Source organism: Orcinus orca, chromosome 3, assembly GCF_937001465.1.
Source record: "Orcinus orca chromosome 3, mOrcOrc1.1, whole genome shotgun sequence".
Taxonomy (NCBI): domain Eukaryota; kingdom Metazoa; phylum Chordata; class Mammalia; order Artiodactyla; family Delphinidae; genus Orcinus; species Orcinus orca.
In genome coordinates, this window is record NC_064561.1 from 73,779,792 (window position 1) to 73,796,602 (window position 16,811).

Consider the following 16,811-nt stretch of genomic DNA (forward strand, 5'->3'; position numbering starts at 1 on the left):
CCCTGCTCATCCATCTGCCCACCAGGAGGAGTCTTGGATACCAGGGATGATAAGCCTGCCTCCTGTCCTCAGGCAGACAGGAGTTAATGCTCTAATAGTGGTGCCTCCTTCTTTGCGGCTGGCGTGGATCTGGCATCACAGCCACTTCCTGAGGCTGATGCCTCACCTCTGACCAGAGGCCTCTCCTGGGGCAGCGCAGGAGAGCTTCCGAGGACTCGCCACTGTGGGCTTGAGGAAGAGTCTGCCAACCACGTTCAGTTCCTGGATCTAATTTACTACAATACCTGAGCACCTATTACCTTGTCTCAAATGGCTCCTGTGAGGATAAAGCCAGGAGCTCAAGTAGTCAGGTGTCAGGTAATGAGGAAGGGACATGTAAGAAGCCCTTCATTCACCCTGAAGAGTGAGGAGGAAACGTTACTTAGAGTGCTTCCCTAGCCCCCTGGTGCCAGGCCTCACATGGGCCAGACACTTTGATCTTATTATGCCAAAGGAGGTCTGCCTGGAGATGGCAGACACGCCTGGCAGCCCACTGGCAGCATCACTTGTGAAGAGTGAAGACAGGGCCATGCTGTTCAAAGCTTTGGTTGCTGGGACCTTCCTGTTGCTGTGTGAAGGCTGGGCTTCCTGAGCAAGCTGGGGGAAGCTCCTGTCATTCCCAGGCCTTCTTTTATCCCCAGCACGGACCCAGACTCACCTGTGACAGGTTGGGATCGTGCGGGGGAATGGAAGGTGGAAAACAGGACCCTCAGGACTGCAGGTGACCGGCAACAGAGAGAGGAGTAGACTGGGATAGTAGGTGTGGGGTACGGGGTGTGGGGGAATGTGACCCCTTCATGTACTGAGTACTTGCCACATGCCAGGCACTGTGCCCAGCACTTTGCAAGCCCAGTCTTATTCCCACCAGGGTACCAGCAGGTTGCTATTTCTCGCATCTGTAAGTCCTCCAGCTGCCACCTCGTGTCTTGCTCCCCTTTATTGCAGACCTCAGCAGAGCTGTCCCCATTTGCTGCCTCTAGTCTTCAGCTCTCATTATCCCTTCATCCAGGCCAGTCTCTTGCCCCATCACTTCCCTAGGTGACTCGTCAAGGTCCCTAGGGACTTCCATGTTGCTGAACTCAGCGGTCAATTCTCAGTCTGCATTTTACCTGACTTCTCAGCACACTGAACACAACTGATCTCTCCCTCCTCCTTGTGGTAGTTTCTTCACTTCGATTCCAGAATGCCACACTTCCCTGATTTTCCTCTAACCTCAGAGACCACTCCTTCTCAGCCTTGTTTCTGGCTCTTTATCTTCTTCCTGACCTGACCCAAGCTTGGCCCTCAGTTCTCTATCAATCCTCCCCTCCCAGGCTGCTCTCATCCAGGCTTACGGCTTTAAACGTCTTCATCTGATGACTCCACATCTCCAGCCCCCACTTCTAGGAACTCCACTCTCCAAATGCTCCCCAAATTCAACATGTCCAAAGTAGAACCTTTGACTCCCTGCCCCAAACATTCCTCTCCATCTTCCTCAGTTAATGGTAACTCCCTCCTTCCAGTGGCTGAGACCAAACAGCTTGGAGTCACCTTTGACGCTTCTTTTTCTCACACTCCACCTCCAATTTGTCAGCAAATCCTAATGGCTCTACTTTCAAAATATAACAGAATCCAGCCACTTCTTTCTTTCTCCCTTTCCCCACCCAGTCCAATCCACAGTCACGTCTCACCTGGCGACTGCAGCAGCCTCCTGCTTCCTCAGTCCTCCATCCAGCAGCCATAGAAATCAGATCACGTCGCTCCTCAGCCCAGGCCTATGGAGCTCCAGGATCAGGCCCCCAACTACCTCTCTAACCCCAGTACCGTCCTCGCTCCTTGCTCACTATGCCCAGCACTTCTCATGGTGGTTTCAGCCTTCAGCCTCTTCCTCCAGTTACTCCAGTGGTCATTTTTAACTGTGCCAGGATGGGAAGTGGGTTGGGAAGTACAGCTCTAGGCTTGCTGACCTTTTTCATTGACCTTTCCTCTATAGGACCCTGGGCCAGTATGCCCCTTGTAAAATGAGCATGATCATATCAACCCTGCCTACCTCACTGGTCATGGATGCAAAGAACCCTGCTTTATCCTAGAATTTTTGGGAGCAGGAGCCAAGGGCCTATGAAGGTGGAAAGCTTTCTGGAAACCTCGGGGGCCTTTTTACCCTGATAAGTTCCTAGGACAGGGATTAGCCAGATCCCAGGCCTTGTGGCACACATGGAGATGAGCCTCAGGGCCCACTCCCTCAGGAACCTGGGACCCTGGTGGAAGGCATTCCACTATTCGCCATCTAAGGGCACAAACGCCTGGAGCCCTGGTGCAATGGGTGGAATGAACACCCTCCACAGGGCGCTGCAGACCACAGAGCTTTCAAATCTAAACTTCTGCTTCAGAGAAGGCCCTGCCATTCAGCCTTGGCTCTGGCTTTTCAGCTCTCAGAGTTATAAGCCTGGCTGGTGGAATAGGCAGCTCTGACCCTGGGGAATCTTAGGAGCAGAGCCTGGGGTCCAAGGTGCCAGCTCTAGGAAGATAGTCCCGGAGTCCCACTCTGCCCAGGGCAGGGAGAGGGTGGCTCCACAGCAGGTTTCGCAGCACACCACCTTCCCCGGGGAAGGCTCGTTTGGGCCAGGAAGCCCTGTCACCTGAGGGACAGCTAGAGCTGACCCTCCTTGGCCAGGTTGTTTAAGCTCCATGTTGTAACACAGCTCATTCTAGGTCTAGGAAACCTCAGAATCCAGCTCAGCCTATAGCCTCTGGCCTGGTTATGTATGTGTGTGACAGGAGCAGATGGACAGAGGGCTCATCCTGTCCCCCAGCCTTCCCTGGGAACTGGGGAAAAGCCTCATTAGACGGGGGTCTGTAGCCAGGCCACACGAGAAGTGCCAGGTGGGTGGAGGTGGGGCTGAGAACCTGCCAGCAGGTGGAGGCCCTGAGGTGCCAGGGCTCCAGGGCAGAGCACTGAGGGCCTGGCCAGTCCTTCCCACGTTCGTGCAGGCTGCCTCTCAGCCTCACTCCCCAGCCCCCTGCATGCCCGGTGGTGGCAGCCAGGGGAAACTGTCTGGCGCAGGACCTGGTGCCCCACGCCCCTCTCAGCCAAATGGAACGTCCCGCTCCACGGCCTCAGCACAAGGCTGTCCCAGGGCTAGGCTGCCCAGCCAGCAGGGTGGAGTTGCCTGGGGCCTGGCCTGTGTCTGGGGAGCCCAGTGACTGGAGCTCTGCTCCTCTCCTCCCCTGATGGTGACTGTGCCCTGCCTCCGAGGGAAGGAGGCAGGCCTGGGTTGATCGTCCCCACCCGTCCCTGAGTATCTCGACGACACAACCTCATCTCTTACCTCTGAGGGCAGAGTGCCAGGCATAGCGCTGGGCACTCAGTAAGCGCTCCCAGCATGGTGGGATGTATAAACAAATGGAAGACCTAACAGCAGACCATACTCCTTGATCAGCACACTCCAAGACCCCTGTTCTTGGCCTTTGCATACAGCCCCTTTCCCCTCTCCCCCTCCAGACTGCAGCACTCCAGGACGAGTCTAGACTCTGAGACCCTTGGACTGGGAACAGCCTTAGCCGAGGCGGTCCTTCCTGCCACAGCATTGCTCTTACTGTTCTTCCCCATGCCGGTTCAAAACCTATCGTCCCGAAGGCGGTCCTCATCCTTCTGGGATCTTTTCATTGGCCCATGGCTGGAAATTCCTCACTCTGGTGCCCCAGCATGCCCTCCTCTTGCTGAGCAGGCTGGAGCCAAGAAGGGGCCCTAGGGCAGGGCCAGGCAGGAGGAGGTGGAAATGAGGGACTCCTGAGGTCGGTCTCCTCTGCTCTGAAGTCGGGCTTGGGCCTGGCCGGGCTGCTCCCGCCTCCCTCTTCCCCAACCCCCAACTTCCTGCAGGCTCAGGTGAAAAATAAACACGGTCGGCATTTTCCCTGCAGACCGCAGAGGTCGGCTTACAGGCTGTGTGCACCCTGAGAGCCCTTGCCACTGCCAGCAGAGAAGCTCCCTCGCCTCTAACGGTTGACTCTGAAAACCCCCAAACGCTTAAGAAGCCGCACAACACTTTCTCAGTGAAGAAAGCTTCTGCTTCCTCTGGTCTCAAGCCTGGAGGGTGGAAGCGTGTGAGGCTGACAAGGCCCTCCCAAGAAGGCCTCCCCTTGGCAGGGACTGTGCCAGGAGGAGCACCACCCCGCAACACACACATACACACACTGCACCAGAATTCGCAGTTGACCACTATCAGCAGACACAGTCAGTCAGGATGTATTTACTAAGCTCCTACAATGTATCAGGCAGAAGAATGTTTCAGGCCAGGAGATCAGCATCTGCTAATGACAGCTGATGGTTTATACCCTGTGCGAGGCATAATTCTGAGCACCTTATAGAGTTTAACTCATGTACTCCTAAAACCTATGAAATAGGTACAATTATTATCCCCATTTAATAAACGAGGAAACTGAGATGGAGACATTACATAGCTTGCCCAAGGTCACACAGCTTGTAAGTGGCAGAGCTGAGATTCCACCAACTGTACTGCAGAGGCCCTACGGTTATCAAGGACAGAACAAGGGGGAACAGGGGAAGGAGTCCCAGTCCTAAACTCAGTCTCTCCCTTCTTCAGCCTAGTTGGTCAGAGTCACCTAAGCCAGTGCTCCCCTGACCCTAAATATGCTCCAGTAAGTTCTGGGACCCTGGGATTAGGGTTCTAGCTATACCCCATGCCTGCTTGCCTGCCAGGGCTGTCGGCACAGGGAGCTTGCCTGATGGCAATAGTTGGGACATGACCCCAGGTCCCCAGCCCACATCTCCCCGACTCACTCTCGCACAGCCACACCCCAGCCATACCCAACCACGCAGGCCTGCCTCTCTCTTACCCAGGTGTCCAGCTCTTCGCCTCTGCACCTTTATCCACCCCTTACACCCTCCCCTCCCAGCTTTCCACACTTCCTCCTACTCTTTGCCATACTGATTCCTTCTCATCCTGACCTCAGTCTAAGGGCCACTTCCTTAGGACTGTGACCTGGGTGGGGTTCCACCAGCCCAGCAGGCAGAGCTGCCCACTTGCTGCAGGGGTTGTTGGCCTAGGGGTCCTGGAGGGCAGAATCGGCTTGTTAGTCATCTCTGCCTCTCCAGGGTCTGTGCTTGGCATGTTCATTAAGACTTGCTGAATGAAGGCCTCTAGAATACCTGATGCCCCAGAACCCGTGCATGCCTACCCACTCAGCCAACCATGGACCTGACTTCAGTCTCTTGGCTCCTAGAAGAGGGGGGGGGTATTCCTGATGCCCGCTCTGGAGCTGCGGAACGGCCCTTGGGATGAGTCCACAGAAGGAGGGCAGATCCACACTTCGAACTAGACAGAAGGGTGGGCTATTGATAGTTATTGTTCTCTCTGCCAAGTGCACAGATGTGAAATTCAGTATTGTAAATGCCACATGTGACAACTGATTTGAGGCAGGCATTATCCTTCCTGTTTTACTCATGAGGGTCGTGAGGCTCAGTGACGCTGAGAAAATTGCAAGTCAGTGCTGGGGACCCCTTTAAGGTCTCTCAGGGTCTTCAGGCAACACCAGACAGCCACATTCTCATCTCTCACCTCCTCTCCCTCTGTGCTCCAGCCACTTTGGCCTCAAGGGCCATGTTGTTGCCTCTGCCTGGAGAGCTCTCCCACCACTTGTTGGGCTCTCAAGTTAGGTCTCTAGCAGTACGTGTAGGTAGGGCCCAGTGTGAGCCAGTGTTTAGGGAGCATGTGGCAGCACTGGACAAAGCACCCTGGCTGGGGCTGGGCATGGTCACAGCAGCACACAGGAGGCTGGGAGGAACTGGGGCCACTGCTGGGAGTCAGGGACATCCTGCCTGGCAACTGAGACCCTGTGCCTCCTTCTACCCCATCTCCTCCTTCCTGCAACACCTTGGGAGTCAGAATTCACCAGACAGTCAAAGCCAGGGCTACCACTAGTTCATATGGTACCTTTGTGCTAACTAGAAAAAGTACCCTTTCCTCTGGAGAGACAGCCAGGCCCACACCAGGGCACGTGGCTTGTGGAGCATAGTGCAGGCTAGATTTCAGCTCCTTGGCCCGGATTCCCTGCATAACCCCACACAGTGGCCCTGCTCAAAAGGTCCTCTCCAGTTCTCACTTCTCTTCCCTGCATTGCCAGAAACCAGGCCACGCTCCATCCAGGGTCTGCCACTCAACTTCTGCTCTGGCCTTGATCAGTTCCTCTGGACTCCTCTCCCAGCTCCAGGGCCCACTAGTGCCCACCACACACAGCTCCCCCAGTCCTCTAGGTCTGGAGCTGGGGATCCACTGTCCAGCACCCACGGTGCTTAAGCACCAAGGAGTCTGGCCAGTTTCTGAGTGGGAAGCTGCCCCACGGCCTGGGACCACGAGAATGAACTTCCCAGAAGGAAACAGGTCCTCCAAAGGAGGTTCGCCTGCATATCAGCCAAGCCGTGATGTGCAGGCTCCCCAGACCCCACGTCTGCAGATATCCCCTGGCTGGGCTCATGCCCTTTTATTGCCAGCCCCCGCTGCCCAGGACATGGTGCTCTCCAGAGGACGGCCCTCAAGCACCCCGCCCACAGCGTGCTGGACGCCTTGTGCTAGACGCCCACCGCAGAGCATGGAGCCGCGGCCGTGTGGCCAGCTGAGCTGGAGGGCTAGGGTATGGCTGGGCTACACCCTTGCGGACCAGGAGGCTTTAGTCCCGCCTGCCAGCACAGGACTGTGGCCAGGGATGCACAGAGCCCTCCCAGGTCCACGTGGCCAGTCCACCAGCTGCCTGGCCTTGACATCAGATAGGGGGTCCTGCCACAGCAGAGGCAAGGACTTGAGTCCCTGCCTACAGGCTTGGCAAACCACAGGCCTGCTCTAGACCCAGCCTGGCCCCGAGGCACCCCCGGAGCTAGCGGAACCTCACTTAGCTGAGTGGCCTGGCCCACAGCCTCCAGCGGTTTCTATGCATTCGTTTACTTTTGTTTTCCTTCTTCCTCTCTGAGGTAAACGCCCCTCAGGACAGGATGTTTTCAGAGGAAAATATAAGCTTCCGGGAGCTGCTGCAGCCGAGCTGCTAGTTGATGCTACCGACACACTGTCTGGGGACTCTGCAGCAGCCTGGGGGCTGGGCATCCCCTGTCCAGGCAGTCGCCCTCCCAGCTCCTCAAGGCCCAGCCCTCCGGGAGCCCATGTGCCTGAGGCAGAGGCCAGGGCACAACCTCGGCTCAGGCTGTCTTTGGCAGTAGGGAAAGCCAGGCTCTGGGAAGAAGGCATTTGAGGAGTTCAGAGGTTTTGTTCCCTTGGGAGCAAAACAAAAACGCTTTGTAGAAAAGGCATGAAGAAAGCAGTGGAGGTGCAGATTTAGACACGGCAGCCGCCACCAGTGGCAGCCTCCTGTGTGCCTAGCACCCTGCAGGGTTCGCCCCCCACCCCCCGAATCCCACCAGTCTTCCCAACCACTTTGTGACGTGTGTACAGATTGTGCGGATGAGGAAAGGGTAGCCGGGAGAGGTTAAATGACTTGCCCAAGGTCTCAGAGCAAGTAATGACAGACCGGGATTTGAATCCAGCCCTTTGGGGCTCCTGGCCAGAGATCTTTACCACTCGGTGAGAGGCCTCCCAGGCCAGCTGGTAGCGCACAGCAATGGAGACCACACGTGTGAGGCGCAGGAGCCGAGTGGTTGCCAGGTTCTCCCCCCTACACTGGGTCTCCTCACTAAGACCTCCACCTACCCGGGACCCGCTGGATTTTGCCAGCAACACCCTGCCCTCATAGGAGGTGATGTGGGTCCTCAGTCGTAAATGACTAAAGGAACCGTGAGAAGTCATTCTTCCCACCAGGTCTGGCCTCTTCCCAGTCCACGTGCATGCGGGGTGGATGGCCACCGCAGAAGAGTTAGTGTGCTGCCTAGGAGCGAGAGCTAGGGCGGCCTGGCGCAGGGCCCAGAGAGGCGGAGGCTGATGGTCAGCGACGGCTCAAGGGTGGGAGGCAGAGGAGACTTGGAGATCTCATCCCCAGCCTTGGCACTGCATTCCTGCCCCGATTAATTCCAGCCAGCTTCTGAGGAGCAAAGATAAGATGGGGGTCTCTGAGTTACCTGGTCTGTTCAGCTGCCTGTACCAGCCCAGAGGACAGTTCTGCCCTGGGGCCACAGTCAGGAAGCTCACTTGGGTCTAACCCTTGCAGCTACTGCCAGTTAAGGAAGGCCCTTGGGGCTCTGCCTGGACTCAGTCCAGCGGTTTATCCCAAGTGAACAAGGCAAGGAGTGGAAACGAGTTGCTGGAGGCTTCAGGCCCCAGGATGCTCCCACCCAAGCCCCTCACGCCAAGTGTAAGCAGACGGAGGAGGGCAGGGCTGCTGCAACTGTCACAGGGGCCCTCTTGGGGTGGAGCCCTCTAATGAGGTTGAGTTAGGGGGTTCCAAAAACCACACCAAACAGCTTTTACAGATACACACCTGGGTCTAACACTATAAAAATACAGGAAGAGGGTGAAACACTAAATTCCTGGCGGGGGTGAGGAGTGGGGATGGATGGGATGGGGGAGCCAAGGCGACCCAGCTGTAGCTATAAAACCCAACTTTTCAAAAATGAGTGGATAGATATGTTGTCTGAGAGGCAAGGTAGCAGGTGGTAAGGGCAGGGAACACAGAGGTAGATGCCTGAATTCACATCTCTCCTCCAGCACTTGCAAAGTGTGTCTCTCTGTGCTTCAGGTTCCCCATCTGTACAATATCCATATCTCATAGGGATTAAATGAAGTAATATTTGTGTGTGCTAATATTTTTTAAAATTAACGAAGAAGAAAACAAAAGACAAAGGCGAGCATGTTCCTAGACCAAGGCTTTTCAGGAAAGCCGGCTTTTGTGCCAGGCCAGGGCTGCTGGCCCTCGATTTCCTTTGGACTACGGCCAGATTGCTGTTGGGCCAGACTCCTGAGCTCCTGACTAGCCCTCAGTGACCAGAGCCAGGGCAGGGGCGGGGGGAGGCGTGGGGGGTGGCACGGGAGGAGCAGAGGAGGGCAGTGGTAGAAGAAGAAACCCTCAAAATGCCGCAGCAGGGTTGGGAGGTGGATCTGGTTTCCAAGGGGTTTGGGGAGGGGACACCCATGTGCAGGGATGCCCTCAGATTCCTCAGTCCAGCCATTCCCATTGTCTCCGAGCCTAGGACACCCTCTAGCCCATCCCTGGACCACACAGAGGAGGGCACCTGGGCCAGAGAAGTCCAACAGTGAGCTCCAAGCTAAGCCAGGACCAGGACCAAAGTTAGAAAGGAGGAATCAACCTATACACAGTTCTTAACTGTCCTTGCATCATGCATCAAACCTGATGTAATCTTTTTTTAAAAATTTAACTTAATTTTTGGCTGTGCTGGGAGGCTTGCGGGATCTTAGTTCCCCAACCAGGGATTGAACCCATGCCCTCGGCAGTGAAAGTGCAGAGTCCTAACCACTGGACCACCAGGGAATTCCCAAACCTGATGTCATCTTAAATGTCATTTATAAACACTTTTCCAGGTAATATTTATTCTGAAAGCCCTGAGGTCCTGCTTTTAACCAAGAAACAACCCTTTTGGCCCCCGATAGCATGTGGTCCAGCCCTGACCCAGGTCCAGAGCTCTGAGGTCACGCCCAGGAGGGGCAGTAAGGGCCAAGTCTTTCCTTGAGGCCAGAGGAATTCAGCTCATAAACTCAACAGGAGTGGGTTCAGCTTTGCAGCCTGCAATGCTCCCAATGAGCTCCACACAATCGAGACCAAAGGGACAGAGCAGAGCCTGGGCTTTGGGGTAAAACAGACCTGAGTCCAAGTCCTGACTCTGACAGGTACTAGCAAGTTCTTAACCTCTCTGAGCCTCAGTTTCCCCATCTGTAAAATGAGAGCGATAATAGTATCTACTTTCTTGGCTTCTTGTAAGGATCTTGCTATTAGGATTAAGTCCCCAGCACAGGTCTGGCACTTGGGAAGTTCTTGACACATGCACTATTACTGTGGCTGTTGTTATTCTTGCAACAGTTTACGAGCACCTACTATGGGTCATGCGCTATGCTGGCCGCTAAGATTCTAGCAGTGAAGAAGACAGATGTGGCCTTGGCCCTGTAGATCCTCTCCAGCCCTTTTGATCCCAACCACCATCCCTTAAACCCCACCTCAACACGGCCATCAACGCTTGTGGCCTCTGCAATCCCAGCTTCATCTGGCCCCACACCCTTTGGTCTATGTTCACCCCCCAGCCCCACCCATGGGGTTGCCCACCACAGCTGGGGGGCTCCCAGGCTGTAGCCTGCTTCAAAGCCTGTCGGCAAGCTCTGGGGCGGCTGCTGCAGCCCGGCGCACACTTGGGGCCGCCCCGCCTGGACCCTGGCTATAGCCGCAGAGACCTCACTGCCGCTGCTGCAGAGCTCTCCACAGGCTGCTTCTCAGCGTCCCTAAGTGCCCACCCACCCCCTGCCTGCCTGGCCACCGGGCCAGCCACAGAGCCATCTGATTTGAATGAAACTTCAAACTTAATGACTTTCATGCTGGTTATTTAAAACGCAATGTAATTTTCTTAAACACCCTATTATTTCCTTTGATAGCTACAAAGCTTCCCCCAATCCCATAAGCATGTTTATTTTTAGGGAAAAGAGTGGTTTTGCAGTTGGTCATAGAGACTATAGGGAAAAGGAGCCTGCAGAAAGTAGGGCAAAGAGTCAACCGTAGCAGCCTGGAGACCCACAGCTGCCTTGCCTTCATGCTGGGGCAGACTCCACCGACACCACGGGGTCCAGGGCAGGACCCTGCCCTTCTCATACCAGCACATCCACCAGCGGCCCTCCTGTCTACCATCTGACAGTGGCCAAGTCCCCCTTCCTGTGCTTCCCCTCCACAGGGCCCCAGTGTCCTCATCTGTAAGATGGTTCCACTGGCTTCCCACAGACATGCCAGGCAACTATGGTCTGGGGAAGGGGTCCTGCGGCCACTGACATGCTCTCAGCTGCCTCCTCCAGACATTCTGCCCTAGTTAAGGCCTTGAGGCCTGCAGCTTTGAGCAGCTGGACGAGATCTGTGCCCAGATAAAGTGGCCTCCGGCAGTGGCTGCCCACACTGGGAGGGTGGGTGGGTGTGGCCCTGCCAGTCGGGGGCCCCCTGGCAAGGGAGGTGGCCTAGTGGTGGGTGTGCGTGCAGAGGTCAGCTGAGCCCCGCCAATGCGGGGTGTCCTCTGGGAATGGCTATTTTTAGATCCCAGGCTTTCATGTGGCCGAATGATGTGCAGTTTACAAAGCATTGGTAATGCGTTTCAGATGGCGGCCCAGCGGACCGGGAGGCTGGGCCTCCTGCCACCAGAGCCAGGTCAGAGTTAGTCAGAATACCCTCAACTGGACTTCTGTCACCTGTCTCTCCCTCCCTACAATTCCTTCTTGCCTGACAGGGAGACCAGGCCTGGAGCAGTCCTTGCAATACCCACCAAAGACCCCCTGAGGCCCACCCGAGCAGCAGGCCTCCCCAGCTGACCCTCGTCTGAACTTCAGAAATCCTCATGTCCGGAGCTCCCCACCCCCGTTTACAGAAGGAAATTGAGACCCAGAGAGGTTAACAGATTTGCTTGAGGTCACACACCCAGGGGAGGAGGTGGCCTTGGTCCCTGGCTTCCTTACCCATCATAGCCCCCTCCCCTCATGGGCAAATTGGGCTTCCTGGGAGGGGTGACCGGCCAGCCCTGGCTAGGCCACCCAGACACGGTGGGCTGGGGCAGCTGTAACCATGCACCCCCAGAACGCACTGTTCCCTGGGGCCTGCCCATCCACGCCTGCAGCCCCAGCCGCACACTCGCCATCAGCTGAAAGCAGAGAGTGTGGAGCCCAGACACCTCTCCGGTTCATGGAGAGAGAGAGAGAGAGAGAGAGATGGTTGTTTTAACGGGAGGGGTAAAGGGGTTGGCAAAGCATCTGCTTCCTCTGATCTCCAAGGAGCTTTGGCTGTGGAGCTGGCTGTGACATGAAGGCTGTGTGTCACCATCTCCCTCTGGGCTCTAAAGCCATATCTGCTAGCACAGCCCAGGCAGGCAGGCAGGCAGGCTCCATGGGTGGGACAGGCTACATGGCTGCCTCCCCACAAGAGAGGGCCAAACTCACCAAACTACTACCTTGGGCCAGGGACCCTATCCAGCAGGGGACAGTCCCTCTACCCACCAGGGGACTGAGCCAACGGGAGCCCCATGTTCTGCAGGACCAGAAGGGGCCAAACCCTCTGACCAGGACAAACCCTCCCGGGCTGCAGCTCACAGACTACACATGCCAAGGCTGATGTGGGCCACACCTCTTTAAGGGAGGGAGGCGGCACCCACGTCCAAACCCCAAGCATCAAAGGTCTGCGAGCTGAGACAGCAAACTGCCTGAAGGAAGAAGCTAACAATGTCCTGGGGTCTCAGAGACCCTCCATTGACTCCTGGGGCCTTGGAGTCCTGCTAGAGACAGTGCTGAGGAGACGTGTTCTCCACACCCTGGCTAAAGCACCAATGGGCTGCACACCCTGACCTCTGGGGTTCAGCTCCCCTCAGGAAACAGCGGACAAGACCCTGGACTCATGACCCTGGAGTGAGACTGAGAGTCAAAAGAAATAATACAAAACTTCCACCTCTGAGGCACTCCTGCCTTGCATGTGCCAGTCCGCTCGGGTCTGCCCTGCCCAAAGCCCACCCCCTCCCTTGCATCCCAGCATCCACCTGCCCCAGCTGCCGGCTCTGCCCGCCTCACCCTCTATGTTCAACTCAAACCATCTCCCGTGGGCACCACACTGCCCTTCATGCTGCCAACACACTGCAGGTACCCACCAGCCACTCCTGGGCTCTGGAACCAGCACCCCCGGGTATTAAGGTCACGTGCTGGGCCTTCAGTGCTGGCCCTTCTCCAGCCTCACAGACCCTGGGCTTCGGGTGGCTCTTCCAATGACCAAGAACATACTAATTTCTGCCTCTCCTCCTCTGCTTGAGCTGTGCCCCCGACCTCGAGCATTCTCCCACTCTCACCTTCGCAGGTTCTGGGCCAGCCAGAACTCTCCCCTGTCAGGAAGCCTTCCTGGCTGCCCCCACTGGCCTCCCTCCCTCCTCAGTGCCCTTTATCCAACACGGCCGACTCTGAGCCCCAAGGAGAGTCTCTTTGCCTTGCCAGAGCTGAGCTCTGCGGGGTGGGGCAGAGGCAGCCGTCCCCTCTGAGCTGAGCCAAGGCCAAGTGGGGCTCAGTAAATACCGGTTAAGAGTCTGGATCAGGATTCTAGGTACAGCTGGCACTATGTCGTCGACCAGCTGAGGGCCCGAGGGCTGGCTGGGCCGGACAGCTGTCCTCTTTGCTCTGCCCCAGGGGAACTGGCTGCTGAGCTGAGGACGGAGAGCATCAGGGGCTTCAGTCCAGCCGCACCTTCAGGAGCACTGCACCTACTGGACTGGCGTCCTTTACAAGGGCCATTCCCACACAGTGTTAACAATCCCTCCCACAGTGGCTTCCACTCAGGAAGCACCTACTATGTGCCGGGAACTCCACATCCACTATCTCGCTCCACTCCACAGTAACCCAAGGAGGTAGGAACCTTCGCTATCCTCATGTTTAGATGAGAAAGCTAAGGCCCCACAGGAGTTAACTTACCCAAGGCCACCCAGCCAAGGAGTGGAAGATATGGTATTTGAGGGCGGAGCTTCCCGACTCAGGCCTTCCCCCTTCACTCCTCTAAGGGGCCTTGGATAAGTCCCTTCCCTGACCTGGCCTTACTGTCCCCACCTGCAGAGGAGGGCTGTTACCCAAGGATCTGTGCACTGTACCGTTCGGGGAGGGGGAGCCCTGTGACCTGATAAAACACCTGTTTCCTCCAACAGAGTCTTGTTTGTACACAGTGGCAGGAAGCAGCCAGTCACAAGGTATGAGGGAGTGTGACTGTATGGCTTCGGAACCGCAGCTGCCCGAGGAGGCTCAGAGGGAGGCTGTGGCTCCCCTCATCCCCTCCATGTGGCTCTGTGCCCACCCTGATCCAGCCTGACCTCAGCAGTTATGCGACTTGAAACCAGTGCCCCTGCAGCCCATTCTTGCAGCTCCGCTAAACCTCCCTTCATGCAGGAACGGGGGTTGGGTGTGATCTTAGGAGACCCAGGAGGGCATGGTCTGCCAACTGGCCATGAGAGGGGACCACCAAGGCCCCCCCTTTTCAACTCCACTCACGCCTAAGTCTTGGAGCACTTGGGGAAGTAGGCAGAACTGGTATGGATATCCCTGTTTGCGGGCTATGGAAGCTGGCTCGTGAAACCCTGCTGGGGCCGGGGGAGAATACCTGGGTCCTGGTGACCAACTCAGGGCTCTCTGTCAGCCTCTCCACCCTGCTAAGCTGGAGGAGTGGATGGCAGCCCTAAAACAGCAGCCCCTGGTGACAGGGTGGGGCAGGGGTCTGCAGGATAGGCCTCCTTCAGGGTGCTTTCCTGGCCCTGAAATGCATCAGGGAAGCCCCGAAAACGAAGTTTCACCTTGGGAGCAGCTGGCGGTGAGGGGGTTGCTGCAGATTTTCCAAATACCACACAGCCTTCCAAGTCAGGAAGGAATGCAAGTCAAAGTTACTTTTAAGTCTCACTGCCCACCACGAACCTATAAAATGAACAACAAAAAAGGGGAAACTCCACGTCAGCTATGCTTGGGCACCGCAAGGAACCCTCAGTGAACTGGGGCCTTGATTCTTCCTACCTCTTGAACCCATAATTCTCTTTGAACATTATGCTCCAGGAAAATAATCAAAACGGAAACCAAGGAGTGATTTGTATAGAGCATCATTCCCGCTGGTAAAGAAGGCAAGCTGCGAGCAAACTAGAAGCCACACGAGGGAGAGATGAATAATAAACATGAGGGAAAACAAGCAAAGAAGCTGTGCATAGGCACTGCCTGGGGGCCTGCACACCAGGGAAGCGTCGGAGCAAGACACAGGGGTGTTGCACACGGGGCACCATGTGAGAAAAGCTCTGGGAGTGGCTCAGAGGCTAATGGCCATGAAGGTCTTTTCCCTTTTTTTCTTACAAAATAGCTTAAGCCCCTAACATCTTGTGTAAAGGGCTTCTATATGGCTGGGGAAGGGGAGCCTCTTTCCGCAAAATCTCTGGGCGGTGGGAGAGGATTCTCAGGATGGAATGAGTGGCTATGGCTCCCAGTCTGGCCCCAGGAATAACACTTTTCCTCCCAAGAATGCCTGGGTGAGGCAGGCGTTGAGGAGGGGGCCTGTACACCTGAGGGCTGGTCCCCAGGGTTCAAACCCCCAAACCCCGTGGCCCGAAGTGGAGATATAGTCCTCCAGACAGAAGTGCACATGGAGCCTACCACTGAGCCACCCCTGGTCCCAGAGGAGCCAGGACAGCAAGGGAGAGGGATCAATTGTGGCCAAACCCCGACCCCCAAGCCCAGGCCACGCTGGCACCTTCCTGGGCACGTCCCTGGTACTGCTGCCTCCAGTCCTCAGTCCAACTCTGGGAGGAGGGCTTGCCACTCCCATTGTGCAGATGAGGAAACTAAGGCTCAGACATACTTCTGACACATGGGCTGTCTCTGGACTAAGCATGGCAAGTGCATCATAAACCAGTGCCAACCACCTTGGCCTGAAGAGCTGCTGGGGTGGGCAAGGCAGCCGAGGCCCGGTGGGGGATGACGGAAGGCCCCACTTGGATGGTCAGAGCAAGTCTCTCTGAGGAGGTCACATCTGAATAAGCCCTGAGTGAAGAATGAGAAGTGGCAGCTAGGTGAAGAGCTAGAGAAGAGAATGCCGAACTGCGGGAACGAGCGCAAAGGTCTTGAGATGGAAAGAACTTGGTGGTTGTAAAACCTATCAGGCCACTGAGGTGGCTGCTTTTTAGGGAGAAAGGAAGAGTATGGTGCAGACGAGGAGGGGCGGTCAGCAGGGGCTGGCCACCCAGGCCTTCAGGCCGTGGTGAGTGGCTTAGATTTTACTTCAAGAGCAATGGGAGCCTCTACAGGGCTTCATCAGGCGAGAGGTGGGATCTGACTTATGTTTGGCTGCTCTGTGGATCCTGGATTGAGGGTTAGGGTAGGGTTGTGGGGAGGGACCCAGGTCCTGCAGGGACCCTAGTGGAGGCTGCCTTCCTGGGGGAGGGATGGTGATGGTTGGGGCTTGGAGGTAGCGAATGAAGTAGAGACGTGGAAGATTTGGGATGTCTGGAGGGAGCCCAGATGCCTGCCAGCCCCCTATTTGTCTTCATCTGGCAGACAACTCTACTCCTTCAAGAAGCTGCTCAGCAGACCCTCCTCACAGCCTAGGCAGGGGCCAGGTCTTCCCAGGACACGCCAGCAGGACCTTTTGTGACAGTACTCCTCTGGCCAGGGATTCAGGTCTATTCATCTGTCTCCTCCACTCAGTTGGGCACTCCAGGGGCAAAGGCTGGTTCTGCTCTGTCTGGTGGCCAGCCTGGTGACAAACTCTCTCCTAACAGGCTTCATCCCAACCAGGGCTGGTGACCAAGCATCACTACCCCTCCTCCGTGAGGCCCCACTGCTCACCCTCTGAGGGGTGTGGAGGGTTGGGTGGGCGCATCTCTGCAGAGCCCCCCCGGACCGGCTAGCCACCCGTCAGCAGCACTTCCTTCCTCTGCTCAAGTCCTGCTCATACCCTCACCTCCTGCTCCCCCAGGGCTCGCTCCCCTCACCTGTACCTCAGACCTTGGAGTCAGAGAACATGAGCCCGATGGCCAGAAGCCCACTGCTTCAAGTGGGCTCCTTCACGTCAGATGTCTCTGGGCATGCCCAGACACCAGGACGGCACAGGGAAACAGCCCCAAGTCCCTGCAAGAGCCAAAAGGC

The 16,811-nt window shown here is 56.4% G+C and overlaps 1 protein-coding gene across 8 annotated transcripts in view; it reads right to left on the minus strand.

Annotated features, from left to right (window-relative positions):
- The window catches only part of TCF7 (transcription factor 7), a 32,643-nt gene that overhangs the window by 11,184 nt on the left and 4,648 nt on the right, over positions 1-16,811 (minus strand). Inside the window, exon 1 of one of the 8 annotated variants that reach the window (XM_033409816.2) lies at positions 1,710-14,573. The exons of the other annotated variants lie outside the window; for them this stretch is intronic. Coding sequence (XP_033265707.1) covers positions 1,710-1,760 — 51 coding nt within the window. The 5' untranslated portion in view covers positions 1,761-14,573. Of the gene's footprint in view, positions 1-1,709; positions 14,574-16,811 lie in introns of those variants that run through there. 8 annotated transcript variants of the gene reach the window in all.